General features: G+C 37.0%; 1 protein-coding gene across 2 annotated transcripts in view; it reads left to right on the top strand.

The window, feature by feature from the left end:
- Positions 1 to 14,206, top strand: part of LOC105217213 (probable muscarinic acetylcholine receptor gar-1) — a 62,302-nt gene extending 48,096 nt beyond the window's left edge. Inside the window, exons 2-5 of one of the 2 annotated variants that reach the window (XM_029043465.2) lie at positions 10,483 to 10,808; positions 10,878 to 11,305; positions 11,362 to 13,065; positions 13,141 to 14,206. In XM_029043465.2, the coding sequence (XP_028899298.2) occupies positions 10,690 to 10,808; positions 10,878 to 11,305; positions 11,362 to 13,065; positions 13,141 to 14,006 (3,117 nt within the window). In that variant the 5' untranslated portion in view covers positions 10,483 to 10,689 and the 3' untranslated portion in view covers positions 14,007 to 14,206. Of the gene's footprint in view, positions 1 to 10,482; positions 10,809 to 10,877; positions 11,306 to 11,361 lie in introns of both variants that reach the window. The other variant, XM_011192109.3, reaches the window with a different exon arrangement.
- Positions 14,207 to 16,344: the final 2,138 nt, after the last annotated feature.

Genomic DNA, 16,344 nt, shown 5'->3' with positions numbered 1-16,344 from the left:
ACCGACAACGTGTTCCCATTTCGATAGTTTTTTTAGGTGTATGAAATCGGCTTCGTGTTCACTGCGCTACTAATTTGCTACACTAAACGGAAAAGGCAAAATATAGCGCACACTTATTCTTTGATTTGTTCACTTCAATTCTAATTTATAATCTGGAACATTTAAAATTACATTTCGAAAAAGTCGTAGATTTATGTGAAAGATCGGAGCGTTACATATACGTAACACTAGCGTTTAATGAGTTAAGATGCTTTGAGAAATATTTTAAATATTTAAATATTTTCCTTGAATGCAGGGTTTGAATTATTCATGGACAAGCTTTTAAAAAGTAAAGATAATTATGTTTTCTAGAAAATAATTGGCAAACAGAAACCTTGAAAAATTGTTTTATCACCGATTGAAAAAACAGAATAATTCATTTAACATGCCTGTTATATACCAAATATACATAAATTAATTATTAACTCGTTGCCTGAAAGTACATCAAGCTCGGCGAAGAATATTATAATCCCATACAATGGAGGTACACATGTGAAAGAACGTGTAATAAAAATTCCATAAAAGTTATGCTGAACGATTTTATCTTCTTCTAATTCTAGTTCGCTTTAGATTTATGAGACATATTTATTTCTCTGGACATAGGTTACTCATACGACCTGTCATACTCAAAAGAGATGTTACATACTATATATTGATGTAGATAATTAATACAATGCTCTAAGCGTTATGAAATTCAATATAAGGCTATTTTATTCTAAATTTGCCAAAAATGAAATAAAAAAATGTTTACCTCGAAGAATATATGTAGCTAATTAAGGGGTTACATGGGTTTCGTCGCGTAAAAAAGGTCTATGATGAATATTATTTTTTCTATGTAAAAAAAATATTTATTTGATTAAAATTTTTTTCTGTCTTATAGATACATATTTAAAGAATAATTTCCGAAATTTAACAAAAAAATAAACAAAACTCCTCCATTGTGACGTTATTTCCCCCTCATGACCCCTCGGAAAAAAGATGCGCCCGCATTGAAAAAACAAAAATAAGTGTTTTAGTTAAGACCATAAACTCGTGCTTGAACGAAGGAAAGACAAATAAAGTACAAATTGGAATTTTGACAGACATTTTTCCAAAAAAAAAAAAAATAAAAATTTCGGTCAAATTTGCTAGAGATTTTGTTTTTTTTTTAAATAACAACTATTTATAATTATAATTGAAAAATAAAATCCTTTGTCCAAACACGAATAAATTGTATCTCGAACACCTGTGTAAAATTTCATCAAGATCGGTTGAGTAGTTTTCGAGAACATTTTACAACTAACTTTGAAAAATGGTTTCGAGAAAAACGCGTTTAAAGGTTTGAGTAACAATAATACCTGACTTGGTGCGCACACCTTCCAAACGCTGTATCTCCGAAACTATTATTCGGATCGATTTGAAGATTTAGCATCATATTCTTGAGATGTTGTAGAAATTAATAAGCAGATAAATCGATTTTTTGAATCCACGAAACCCATGTAACCCCTTAAGAGAATCCGTAGTTTCCTTGTTTCTGTAAAAAAAATGTGACAACTTGTAGTTTTTGCTTGACATAATTTATTTTTCTTACCCATTTTTTATTAAAGGTCTCACATTTGAATTCGAACTTTAGTTAGGCTTATAGTAAAAAAATTATTTTATTAAAAAAAAGACTTACAAACACACTTTAAATTCAAAAATCAGGAAATGCCAATCGTTAAAACTACAAGCAATACATCACCGTTAGAAATGTGAATCATAAATAAAAAAATACCAATAACTTTTATGCTTTGCTATTTCATCTACAAAATGTACCCCAGAGAATATGCACACCCACAAATGTTGCGCAACACATTGACACATAAATTGAAAAGTGAAAACAAAATATAAAAAAACACAGAAAATATATGCGAGTTGACAGACAAGCACATACACACACACAAAGTTATAATAGCGCAAAAGTTCATACGAGCAGACACGCTTCAATACCAATAGACCTACAACGCTGCGCTTTTCATAACAACTACTTGCACTGCATACATATCTACCACAAATGTACTATGTACACCAGCTATAAATGTTTGAATTTTTATTTAAAACGTTTTGCTTTCATCTCTTTCCCGACGCATTGTTTCCCAGCCAGCTTCCCCAGTGGTTTGTGCCGACTGCTGCTCAAATATTCACATGTGAAGGAAGAAGAGATTTATGTGGCATTCCAATAAATCTCAAACAATACGAAATGGTAGTATTATGCCATAGGAAATCTTTAAAAAGTACACTAACAAGAAATATACTTGAAATAAATACTAAGAACTGTAACTTAATTTCAGAACTAGCAGAAAAATATCACTTATTTTATTGGAGATTATCGTGATAAAGATGAGTAGGTTCATATGCTTCTCGTGAATGTCTGTTATGTTCAACAACTCTTTCTTCCTAAGAAATACATAAAATCGTATTTCATTGCACTTCTTTGGAAGCAAAACAATTTAAGTGAGCTTTAAAGCTTTTACTAAGTAATAATTCATTCTTTAGGTCGGCAAGTAAAGATGGAATAACTTTGAAAAATTACCGTCATTTTAATTGAATTATTTTTATACTCTCGCAACATGTTGCACAGCGTATTATAGTTTTATAACGGTAGAAATAAAAGTGTTAGATATGGGGTTATATATATATAAATGATCAGGATAACGTGTGGATTTAAAATCCGGATGTCTGTCTGTCCGTGCAAGCGATAACTTGACTAAAAATTACGATATCTTAATGAAACTTGGAACACATATTCCCTGGCACCCTGAGGAAGTTGCAAAATCGGTCCAATGCCACGCCCACAAAATGGCGAAAACCTATTCAGTCTTATAACTAAGCCATAAATAAAGCTATGGAAATAAAATTTGGTTTTAAGGATCGCACTATGAAGGAGCATATTTAGATGTTATTTTTTTTGGAGAAGTGGTTGTGACCCCGCCCCCAAATAGTTTTTTTGTATATATCTTGAAAACCAATAAAGCTATATAAACCAAACTTTCTGCAGTCGTTTCTTTTAGCCATTTCCTTATACAGTCCAAAAATTAAAGAAATCGGGTAATAACCACGCCCACCTCCCATACAAAGGTTAGGTTGAAAATGACTAAAAGTGCGTTAACTCACTGACAAAAAACGTCAGAAACACTAAATTTTACATAAGAAATATCAGAAAGAAGCTGCACTGATATTTTTTACCAAATGGAAAATGGGCGTGGCGTCGCCTACTTATGAGTCAAAAACCATATCTCAGGAACTACTCGACCAATTTCAATGAATATATAACACTTTCTTGACACCCTGATGACCCGTGTGGAATATGGCCGAAATCGGTTCACAGCCACGACTACTTCCCATATAACTCAATTTTAAATTCTTCTGATTCGTCCACTTTATAAGATATACATAAGGAACCAATGAAGATAGCGAAATAAAACTTTATACAAATACTGTATTTGAGCTATGACGCCACTTGTGGAAAAATTGTCAAAATCGAACCATGAATTTTCAAGGCCCCTGATATCGAATATGAAGAACTCAGTGCCTTATGGGAATTTTTCACCAAAAATATTGGTAAATCTCTCATATATTTTAATGTAATTCAAAGAAAAAATGTTTCTTCTAATATTGTGTCTCTGTTCCAAAATTATTAAAATCGGGTCATGACTTCCCCTAGCTCCCATACCTAATTATAGGTTTTTCAAAAATACGGTGGGCTTTACTCCGCGTATATCGGTTAATATGGGAAATATCTGAGCTAAATTAAGTGAGTATATAATCTTGGAAATAGTGTACCTTGGGGAAAATGAGTGAAATCGGTTCAGGAATTACCTCAGCCCTCATAAGCCTTGTACGATGATTTACGTTATTCTATTGGATTGTGTGTTATCTTAATAAAATTACATCAATAAATTGCGTGAGCATAAACTGTTCGGTTGCACCCGAACTTAACCTTTTTTTGCTTGTTAATTTTGCACTCGACAACTCAAATGGAAAGAAGCTGCCTTTATGGTCGAAATCAGCAATATTTCTAAGGATTGAAAATCTTTAAAATCATGTAGTATCGATACTACAAAAGGCTTGAAATAAAACAGAGCCATATAAATACCTCGAATTCGCTCTTCATCATAGAGTCGAATATAAGTAACATTTCGCACCGCAAATCGATTATTCCACTTTGAGAAATTCGATGAACTCAAATGCCTAAAATACAATTGATTTTTCTAATTTTACCTTCATTTCGCTACGAATCTGAGTGCAAGTTGAAGGCAAGTAGACGAGTCAAAGAGTAGTACAGAGCAACTTTTCTTTAACCGCAAAGAGAATTGCACTGCAGTATTCCTACAGACAAACCCAAATTTGGTTTGCTCAAACAAAATTGCATTTCAAAGTATTTATTTATGCTCATACTTAAACACCTGTGTGTACATATATGCAGTAATTGCGCACTTCCACAAACATTTATTGCTCTTGCACCACTCCAAGCATTGCAATTTCCCCTGTAAATTGCATTACTTGCACACCGAAGTGTGGCGCAAGTTGTGCAACAGATTATCACATCAACCGGCAGCCATCAGCCGTCAATGCCATTCGTCAACTTAGCCAATAGTCAATTGCCAGTGTTGCCAGTGTTTTTGCACAACAAAATACTCATACTCGTGCATTCCTATCTTACCGTCAATGCCATTCCGTTCGTGTAGGGATTTGCTGTGCAAAGTAATTTCGTTCACACCATCGATGAGTGGTGGCAAAATCAAGGTGTAACTTCATTTATCACACTTGTCGCGATAAGCTACAAATCAGCTTGGAAACTTTTGCCGGTAATGCACTGAGGAGCAATTGTTTTTAACGGTGTTGCATGTGGCATTGGCACTGCTAACTATGTTAAACCTCTGCGCTCTACGCTCAGCTACTTGTAGATGTATTTGTATGTGTGGCATTTTGTGCACAGTGTGCTATTTTACAGTTTATTCGGATAATTTTTGCATTAATATATATGTATATATATGTCTCCAAATATATATTTGATTATTTTACAGTTATATGAAGAAATTTTGTCTTCGATTCACCAACGGTTAGAGTGTGGCTTTCATTCATAAAATTATTGACAAGAAAGCAGCTCTCAAAGATAGCGAGCAGAGAAATGGCGAATCGAAGACGGCTGATTTTGACTTTGATTTATTGGTTTTATTTTAAGATAAAATTGAGTTCATTGGTCACGAAATTTTTAAATTTACTCGATATCCAAGTTTATCAGACTTTAATTGTTTTGAAAAAAGATTTCAGGCTGGTGTTAGAAGCCGAATAAAATAATAAATAAAAGCTAAACCCTTTTGACTCTATTGTGATGGAATTCCGTAACCGTAACAACGGAGCTCACAACTAATTCATTATCGCATATCGTATTTTTATTTTATTTTTAAACAAGAAAAAATGTTAACTTCGGCTGTACCGAAGGTAATATACCCTTCACAGGTGCATTTCTTTTAGTAACTATGTGTTTAAGCAAATCTAAAGACGTAAGAAAAAGTAAGTAAAAAAAAGAAAACATTTTACTAATTCTTTTTAGCCGGGTTGTTTGCTAGAAACATTAAGGTTATATAGTTAACCGATCTGAACAATTTCTTCGGAGATTATATTATTACCTTAATCAGTAATCCATGTCAAATTTCGTGAAGATACCACGTCAAATGCGGAAGTTTTCCATACAAGCCCATGATTCCGATCGTTCAGTTTGTATGGCAGCTATATGCTATATTTAACCGATCTGAACAATTTTTTCGGAGATTAAATTATTTCTATAAACAATAACTCACACCAAATTTCGTGAAGATATGTAGTAAAATGCGGAAGTTTTCCATACAAGCCCTTGATTCCGATCGTTCAGTTTGTATGGCAGCTATATGCTATAGTGAACCGATCTGAACAATTTTTTCGGAGATTAAATTATTTTTATGAGCAATAACTCACATTAAATTTCGTGAAGATATGTAGTAAAATGCGGAAGTTTTCCATACAAGCCATTGATTCCGATCGTTCGGTTTGTATGGCAGCTATATGCTATAGTGAACCGATCTGAACAATTTTTTCGGAGATTAAATTATTTCTATAAACAATAACTCACACCAAATTTCGTGAAGATACCACGTCAAATGCGAAAACTTTCCATACAAGCCCTTGATTCCGATCGTTCAGTTTGTATGGCAGCTCTATGATATAGTGAACCGATCTGAACAATTTTTTCGGAGATTAAATTATTTCTATGAACAATAACTCACACCAAATTTCGTGAAGATATGTAGTAAAATGCGGAAGTTTTCCATACAAGCCCTTGATTCCGATCGTTCAGTTTGTATGGCAGCTATAAGCTATAGTGAACCGATCTGAACAATTTTTTCGGAGATTAAATTATTTTTATGAGCAATAACTCACATTAAATTTCGTGAAGATATGTAGTAAAATGCGGAAGTTTTCCATACAAGCCATTGATTCCGATCGTTCGGTTTGTATGGCAGCTATATGCTATAGTGAACCGATCTGAACAATTTTTTCGGAGATTAAATTATTTTTATGAGCAATAACTCACATTAAATTTCGTGAAGATATGTAGTAAAATGCGGAAGTTTTCCATACAAGCCCTTGATTCCGATCGTTCAGTTTGTATGGCAGCTATATGCTATAGTGAACCGATCTGAACAATTTTTTCGGAGATTAAATTATTTTTATGAGCAATAACTCACACCAAATTTCGTGAAGATATGTAGTAAAATGGGGAATTTTTCCATACAAGCCCTTGATTCCGATCGTTCAGTTTGTATGGTAGCTATATGATATAGTGAACCGATCTGAACAATTTTTTCGGAGATTAAATTATTTTTATGAGCAATAACTCACACCAAATTTCGTGAAGATATGTAGTAAAATGGGGAATTTTTCCATACAAGCCCTTGATTCCGATCGTTCAGTTTGTATGGCAGCTATATGCTATAGTGAACCAATCTGAACAATTTTTTCGGAGATTAAATTATTTTTATGAGCAATAACTCACACCAAATTTCGTGAAGATATGTAGTAAAATGGGGAATTTTTCCATACAAGCCCTTGATTCCGATCGTTCAGTTTGTATGGTAGCTATATGATATAGTGGTCCGATGTCGGCAGTTCCGACAATTGAGCAGCTTCTTGAAGAGAAAATAGCATCTGCAAAATTTCAAAACGATATCTTAAAGACTGAAAGACTAGTTCGTATATATACAGACAGACGGACGGACGGACAGACAGACAGACAGACGGACTTGGCTAAATCGACTCAGTTCAACATACTGATCATTTATATATATACTTTATAGGGCCTCCGACGCTTTCTTCTGGGTGTTACAAACTTCGTGACAAACTTTATATACCCTGTTCAGGGTATAAAAATATTATTTTATTTCTCGAATCACTAAACACTGTTCTATGTATAAGAAACCTATGCATTGATTCTTTTGTTGGATCACATTGAAGCAAAGGCGGGATTCTGAATGATTCAACTATAGTCGGCAATCTTGTGGATGTTCTTGATCGAGATGAAAATAGTCACGTGGTTTTTAAGATTAGCGTGAAGAGTGTATAGTTGACGGTTGTCAATCAATCAACCAATCTTTCGTCTCCAAAAAAAACTAAAAAAAAATACCCTTTATATGGTCTTTGCTGAAACAATCAACTCAAAAAAAAAATAATATAAAACAAACAAGAGTGGCTCACCTCGAAAAATATTTTGAATTTTTGCTAAAACCTTTACAGTTGTCGAAACAGTTATCATGTAACAAATTGTAAAATAACCACAACCCAAATCATTTTCACTTTGTACCATGTCTCTCACAAGACAATTACCTGCCACAGTGAAAACTTGCAAATTGCATTATAACTGTACCACACATCAAAACAGCTGCTTAGTGTTGCATATGTATCTGTGCATGAGAGATGTTGGCTGGTGTGCATTTCGCTGCAATTCACAGACCAGCAACAGCGAGGGAATGCCAGGTGAGCGTGCAACTGAATTGCGACTGTCGATGGATGTCGATGTCAGTGTCGACTTGTGGCAGCAAACTATTCGTGCACAACAAATTGAGCGCCAACGGCGAGTTGGAAATTGACTGCATTTGTAGTTGTATGTATTGTATGTGTCAACAAGCACTCTGTGGTAAATCAAAACACCTGGGGATATATGGTTCAAGGGAAACAAGTGTACTTGAGCATCCAGAAAACAGTTGAAATGTTATTTCAAGTATTTTTCAAAATTTTCTGAAAACTGTATTATGAGATATCATGTTAACTAACAAAATTTCCATAGAAATAATTACTTTTTGTTTAAAAGAAAAGGAAGGAAAAGGTAGAAAGTGTAAGAATAAAGACCACTTTTAGCGAAGACTCATCATAAACTATGATCCATTAAAATATTAAATGAGGAGGATGTGCTTTGATGTAGGCTCTTATATATTTCCGACAAATTTAGATCGCAAAGGGTTTTTCAATAGAACGCTACAAAAGTAGACCGATAAGGACAGAAAACGACGCCATATTTTTCCCGCTCTTTTGACATTTCTCTCCTGTAAGTTTTGCCATTTCATCGTGGTCCAACAATGAGTCGAAATTATTGAAATTTACTACCGAAATTTGGAGTCAGTGGCCTCAACTTTAAGAACGCTCCGTCCAATTTATGGTCGTCATAGTCGTCTAGTGGAAAAATTTGAATTAAATAACACAGCAGAAAATGTTCCTGCCGCTAGCGCATCAATTGAGGGAGACCCAAATCAGTCTCTCACACGTCGTTATCAATTGGGCATTTTGCGAAATGATCTTGGCCTATCTCCTTACAAGCTCAAATTGACGCAAGACCTGACCACCAAAATCGTTGTATGTTCGTAATTTGGGCTGAGCAACAACTGGAAAATGATCCGGATTTTCATCGACAAATCGTCTTCAGCAAAGAGGCTCATTTTTTACTGAATGGCTTCGACAATAAGCAAAATATGCGTTATTGGTCAGGCAGAAATCCACACGAACTCTGGTGACTCATGGATCTTGAAATTGTATAGAATCCTGCGGTTTATGGCCGGTGGCGTCATTGGGCCGTACTTCTTCCGTGATGATCAATACCTACACGTTACTGTGAAAGGGAATCGCTACCGCTCAATGATAACCGAATATTTTTTGGCCCGAAGTGGATGACGCAGAATCGGACGACGCAGAATCGGTTGTACGATTTGTCGTAGTTAGACTATTTGCATAGCCAGGCGGCGCTCCTGGTCTTGTTGTCGCCAATGACTAACTCCAGCGTAGTTCATAACTGCAAGAAGGCATTGAGCACTCTGGAAGACAGAGTACAATAAGACTTGGTCTGGGTTCCCGGTCACAGGAACATTTTCGGTAACGAAAGGGCGGACGAGTTGGCACAGGCAGGAGACCTTCAAGACGAAACCGATGCTGAGCTAAAACCATGCCCGCTAAGAACGATCAGAAGAGAGCTCAACATACAATTCGAATAATTAGCAGAGAACAGATGGAAAAATACAACAAAATATAAAATAACTAAAAAGATATGGCCAAAATATGATAAGACTAGATCTGGGGTATTATTAAATAGGTCCAGGAAAAGTATTTTCAGACTTACATAGAGTAAAGGGGTATACGGGTCATTGGCCATTTGGAGGACATGCAATGAAAATGGAGTTCCATACATAACGCCATCGAATGTACTTTCACAGGAATAAAGAATTTCACTGATACCCCAGCTGATATCTAGCGCTCTTATTGAAAAATCTTTACGTATGATAAGTCACCTCTTTATAGCTGTCTGAATTTATGACAGAACTGTTCATGACAGTCTCACCATCCTAGTTTTACAGATTTTATATCAGCGACGGATCGTCATAATAAAAAAAATCATCAGCGATTTTGAATCAGAATTTACAGAATGCACCCACTATTTCATCTACACCATTTCGCATGAAAACATTTTATGAACATGTGGAACGCTAAACGTATTTCGACATGTAAGTGGCATGAGACATGAAAACTGCACACATATTTACACAACAGTAAGCAATGTTTTCGACGTTGATGTTCTATGCATATAGTGCAATGATTTAGTTTGTTGCGGAATATTTTAGCAAATAAGTATCATGTGCTAGCAGGAAATGACTCACTGCCGTTGTTTACCTGTTGCCTCGTAGCTGCAAGACAAATTCAATTATTATGCAACATAGAACTAATTTCACAACACAATTTGCGAGTCAACTTAAAATGCAATGTAAACTAAGTTTTCCCAAAAGCAAAGCACAGTAAACCCAAAATTTTTGGCTCATACACAAGCCTTAGCAAAAATTAAGACACACTCCCACAAGTACGAGTAGATGAGTAGTAAAACTAACCGATTTTTCTTTTGCTTTACAGTTTTCTAAACCAAATCATAAAGCCGAAGAAGATGTGCCTGCTGGCCAGCACTTTGCGGTTGCACTGCTAATATTGTTACTACCGAAAATCACTTTGAGTACAAGTTTTGTGAGACATCGAAAAGTGACTGGACTATAAATACTCCGAGCACAGGGCGTCCACACGGGTCACACAATCAACTGGCGTTGCATACAGTGAAAGATCAAAATGACGACGTCGACACATAGTGAATACACGGATATTGAGTTGTCCACGCTGGAGGTGGGCGGCAGCAGCAATAAAACGGATCCCATTTACTCCATCAAGCCGGACTTCATAACGCAGTGGTGAGTAGACACACCATTAATTAGTTACAGCTTAATTAGAATCTACTAACACACTTCCAAATACCACAGGCGTCAAAAGAAGGAGCGCGAAAATATTTGCAAATCCATTTTCAATCGTTTCGTCGAGCATACCGAGTGTAAACGCCTGCTGGAGGCCGCACAATTGTATCATCCCTTCATCGGCGAGAATGGTGAGCTGAGCATGTGGAATGCTAATATCGATATGGATATGCTGGCGACCTACACCAATCGTAGTCTGAACTATAGCCTGTTGGAGGATTTCACGAATGTGACCACACGCGATCCCACGCCTTCGCAAGTGCTGCCACCTTTTGCGCTCTGGCAGAGCATACTAATCGCACTGTGTCTGTCGATCTGCATTATCTTGACGGTGGGCGGCAATGTGCTTGTGCTGCTCGCCTTCATCGTTGATCGGAATATACGACAGCCGAGCAATTATTTTATAGCTTCGTTGGCCGCCACGGATGTGCTGATCGGTAAGGTTTTGAGTTAGATTCCAAAGATAGTTAAGTTCTATATTATTTACTTTCAGGTTCCATTTCAATGCCATTCTACACGATATACGTGCTGATGGGTTACTGGGATTTGGGACCGTTGCTGTGTGATCTTTGGCTCTCCGTAGACTACACGGTCTGCTTGGCATCGCAGTATACAGTGCTGCTTATAACCATCGATCGGTATTGTTCGGTGAAGATTGCGGCAAAATATCGCAGTTGGCGCACAAGAAAACGTGTGATCTATATGGTCACGATTACGTGGATTGTGCCGGCGTTGCTCTTTTTCATATCCATCTTTGGTTGGGAACACTTCACGGGTAAGCGTGATCTCTTGCCTGGACAGTGTGCTGTGCAGTTTCTTAAAGATCCCGTCTTCAATACGGCGCTTATTATTGGCTACTATTGGACGACGCTCGTTGTGTTGTTTGTACTGTACGGTGGTATTTATCGTACCGCCTACGAGATGCAGAAACGTAGCGAAGCCAAACAGCGCAAAATGCAATCGATGGTGGCGTTAAGTGCGGGTGCAATGTCTGGCATGGCCGGTCATGCCGCCGGTATAGGTGTTATAGAGGAAAAAATACTGAAAACTCAAGTCGAGATCGGTGGCAATACGACGAAGGAGGGCAACAACTGCAGCGCTGCGACTAAACGTGGCTCAGGTGGACAGATGAACCCGCTGACGCAAGCTGAAGCCGTCAACGGCAGTGCTGGTGATACGGTTAACGAGCAACGTCGCATTTCGGAAGGTAAACTGGAAAATGGTAAACGTGATGGCGGTTCTGGTGAAACTGAGAAAAGTGAACGCTCCAGCAGCCCGGCATTCGACTCGGATGAGGAAAGTTCCGTCAATCAAGCACAACAAATGGCCAATCAGCAAAAACTAGCCAATCTTCGTAAGCGTTCATCAATCGGTCTGGTTTTCGGTGCACAGGCAGCACTCATTGCTACACGTAGTAAAGGTAATTTAACCCAATGCTCCACAAATTCCAAGTCCAATGAAGCCATGACCACAGCGGCCAACGCAACGTCCCCCAATCCAGCACGCAGCGGTGTGCTCATACGTGCGCAGAGCAAAGAAGAGGTGAGTGTACATACAAGCGTGAGTAGTGAACGACCGAAGCGTACATCGTGCACGATGCTTTCTCAAATAGCAGAAACCGATCGACCACTGGATGAACAGCTCAGAACGCAGCCAACACCACCACCGCGTTCACGATCGAGTACCGCTACTAAATTACTAGCTGAATCACCGCTTTCGCCGGTCGATATCGCACCTATCGAAGTGCCACGCGACCAGGTACAACCGTGCTTGGTACAAGCCATACTACCACCTCCCGAGCAATTCCAATGTCCCACACCTCTCTCCGACTACTCGGATCGGCCTTTGGGCGGCAATAGTAGTAACAGCGAACTAAATATGACCTATAACCTACTCACTAATCATTCCGATTTGCGTTTTATGGACGAAAGTTCTGTAATGCTGGCATCACCTACCACTAACGGCAGCGTCACCAGCTCGTTCCGGCAAGCACTACCACAAGCCGCAGTTGTCATGCGTGCGGACGTGCCGACCAATCATGAGCGTGCCAATCAAGTCGCCACTAATCCCAAACTGTTGCAACAGGCGCTGCAAAAGGCTGCTGCGGCGCAGCAACAACAACAGCAACATTCAAAACCCAAAACTTCAAGACGTTCTTCCCCACCTGAAACCGGCAATCCACCCGCTCCACCCAATGGTAACACAAATTCCACACCACCCAATGAGCTTGATAATGTCGAAATTGAACGGCATCTTCTTGTTTCCTACACAGGCATGGAAGATTTCGTCAAAGTGCGTCGCGAGAGCTGCATAGAAGCCATCAGCTTGCTAAGCGTTAACGAGCACGCCAAACTAATTGCCGACAAGGTGATCACAACGGAAATCAGACGCAGCTCCAGTCCGCTAGAGACGAATACGAAGAATAAGTGCAACACTACCACCGCCGCGACCGCAGTCACGTTAACCATGCAAAATCAATTGACAACCACTGTAACCACGACTGTGCCAGCAGCGCAACTGGAGAAAATCGATGAACGCGAAATATCCGAGACGACCACAACCACCAACAAGCAGGCCAACACAACACAGGTCACAACCAGCACGGGTTCGACGGCACCACCAGCCACCAGCACTGCGCAAACCGACAACACGGGGTACGTATCGGGCGCTGGCATTAGCACCACCGGTGGCAGCAGTAGCAGCACCTCGAATACGAACAACAAACAGTCGAGCATTAAATCACAAACGCAGGCGAGCGGCGATGCGGTCAGTCGGAATTCAAGTAAACGTTACTTTATGCATTCGATCGGCAAACACTTCAAGAGCAAAAAGAAGATACCGCTGGTAATTGGTGGTGGACGACAGAAATCGAAGTCAGAGAATCGCGCACGCAAAGCGTTTCGCACGATCTCCTTCATACTTGGCTGTTTTGTGGCGTGTTGGACGCCATATCATGTGCTCGCGCTAGTGGAGGGCTTCTGCCGTAATCCACCCTGCACCAACGAGCATCTCTATATGTTTTCGTATTTTCTTTGCTATGCGAATAGTCCGATGAATCCCTTTTGCTACGCGCTCGCGAATCAACAGTTCAAGAAGACGTTTACGCGCATACTCAAAGGTGATTTTCATATGACTTAAATTTACTTAAAGCTTAGTATGTGTGGTAGTGAGTGGGAAGTTGAAAAGCGTATGAGTGTGGGAGAATGTTATTGATGAGAGTGTCTTGTGCGGAAGCCAGCTTACAGAGTAGAGCAAAATTGGTGAAACGCATGAAAGCTTAGTAAGTACTTTATAAAGTTTATAAAGCTTTACAAAGCTTTCAAAACATTATATAGATTGCAGTGCAATTGTTAGATTGCAAATTATTAAAAAGCTTGCACATTTTTATAAAGCTTATTGTACTTTATGAAGCTTATTGAGCTTTATAAAGCTTATTGAACTTTATAAAGCTTGAGAAGCACATGAAAGCTCTAAAGCGCTCCTTTAAAGCTTTCAGTGCGCATTAAAACTTACTTAGCTTGAAGAGTATAAAGCTTACAAAGCTTGCAGTGCACTATAAAGTGTAAAGGACATCATAAAGCTTTTAGAACATCATAAAGCTTCCAAATCCCATCAAAGCTTAAAAGCACTGAGTTGTTAGTTTTTGGAAATGTTTTCGAATAGTTATATTAAAGATGCTACTTTAAAATTTTCCACTAATTTGTAGCGTAATGTTAGTCTTAAATTAAAAAAAAAAATATTAAATAAAAAATAAATTAAAATATATTTGATGACGCTGCTTTGGTGTGAACCCTAATGAGCCCTAGGCACTACCAGTGGACAGCGTTGTCAAATATATTATAAAATCATATTTACAAAGAAAACTTTTCCAAAACAATACAACTCCAAAATCGGAGTCTGTAAGCTGCCCGAGGCACATGAGTAGAATGTGAGGTTAGGTTTAATGTAAAGAGAATTAATTATTTGCATAACCAATGTAGCTTCGTATGCGTGAGAATGTGTGTTTAATGGTTCCCTTAGTGCATTATAGCTGGTCACAATAAGCGCGCGTTGCGTCAAAAGCTTGGAAACCGCTATTGGTAAGCTGTAGGCGTGGCGCGCGCAGACCATAAAATTACGCTAATTTTCGATTATTTGTTAAAAAATCAAATTAAATATTAATTTAAGCTGAAAATATATTTTTAAAAAATTACCATAAGTATTAGAAATGTTAGGAAAAATACAAAATTCTTTAGAAATAAATATATATAAATTATGCTTATTATAAATAAACAAATTATAAATAATCTAACTCAAAAGTAGTTGCTAGTGAACACAATAACTTAATTTGTAGTAATCAATAGAAGTATGCAGCGTTAAGAAATATGTTAATTAAATATATATATGTTTAACAAATTTTAGACAATAATTACTAAAGTAAAAGAGCTGCATATTTTAAGTTACAACAACTACTGCTTAAGACAAACTTACATAATATTGCATAAATTAATATTAAGCTGAATAATTACTTCAGGCTATGAAGTAAATTACGTAATAATTAGCAAAAATTGTTAAACATTGGCACACACTGCTGACAAGCAGTACGCTTTAATGCAATTACATAAGTCTATACTTATTGTTAACACATACATACATACTTATACATATATATATACTATATATATATAAATAAAAGTAAAGTAATTAACTGTTATTTGTATTTGTCAATATGAAAATATAAATATATAAATTAATTTAGTATAATAAAATAGTATATAAATGCGACACACACACACACACACATCTACTGTTAGCTATATACACATACACACATATGTACATACACATACATGGAGAGCATGCAACTCTTAGCTTATGTGTGTCTGTGTGTGTGATCGTATGCTTGTCAAAGACAAATAATATGTGCAATAAATAATTAGGCACATACAAAATACTTACTTACATACACTTGCCTATGTGGAACAATAAATAATAATCATAATATTAATTGTAAACACATACAAACATATACACATATAAATATATATACATATAGATATATATATAAATAGTTATTAGTATAAGCTACAGAGAAATTATTAGTTTAAAGCATAACTGTACATACCCGCACACTGACATCTGTGTAAATGACAAATAATAAATTACATTGAACATAGTAATCAAATTTAAAAATAGCTGAATCAATGTAACAGTAAAAAAAAAGTAAAAACAACAATATTGTTTACAAGTGAATAAGTGCTTGGTTCAAAAATAGTTGAATTTTTATTTCAACCACAAAATATTTTTACTTCAAAAAAAGCTATTCTGTTGTCTTTAAAATCAATTTTTTATATAGAAAGGGGTTATTGTTTTTATGGTAAAGGGCGTCTTTCTGGAGTCAAATGTTGTCTTCAAAATCAATTTTTATATCAATTGTAAAATCAAAATTTTTATCTAGTAAAGGGTGTCTTTTTGGAGTTATAAAATTACTTAGTAG

Source organism: Zeugodacus cucurbitae, chromosome 2 (assembly GCF_028554725.1).
Source record: "Zeugodacus cucurbitae isolate PBARC_wt_2022May chromosome 2, idZeuCucr1.2, whole genome shotgun sequence".
NCBI classification, from domain to species: Eukaryota; Metazoa; Arthropoda; class Insecta; order Diptera; family Tephritidae; genus Zeugodacus; species Zeugodacus cucurbitae.
This window is presented reverse-complemented; position numbering and strand designations above follow the sequence as displayed.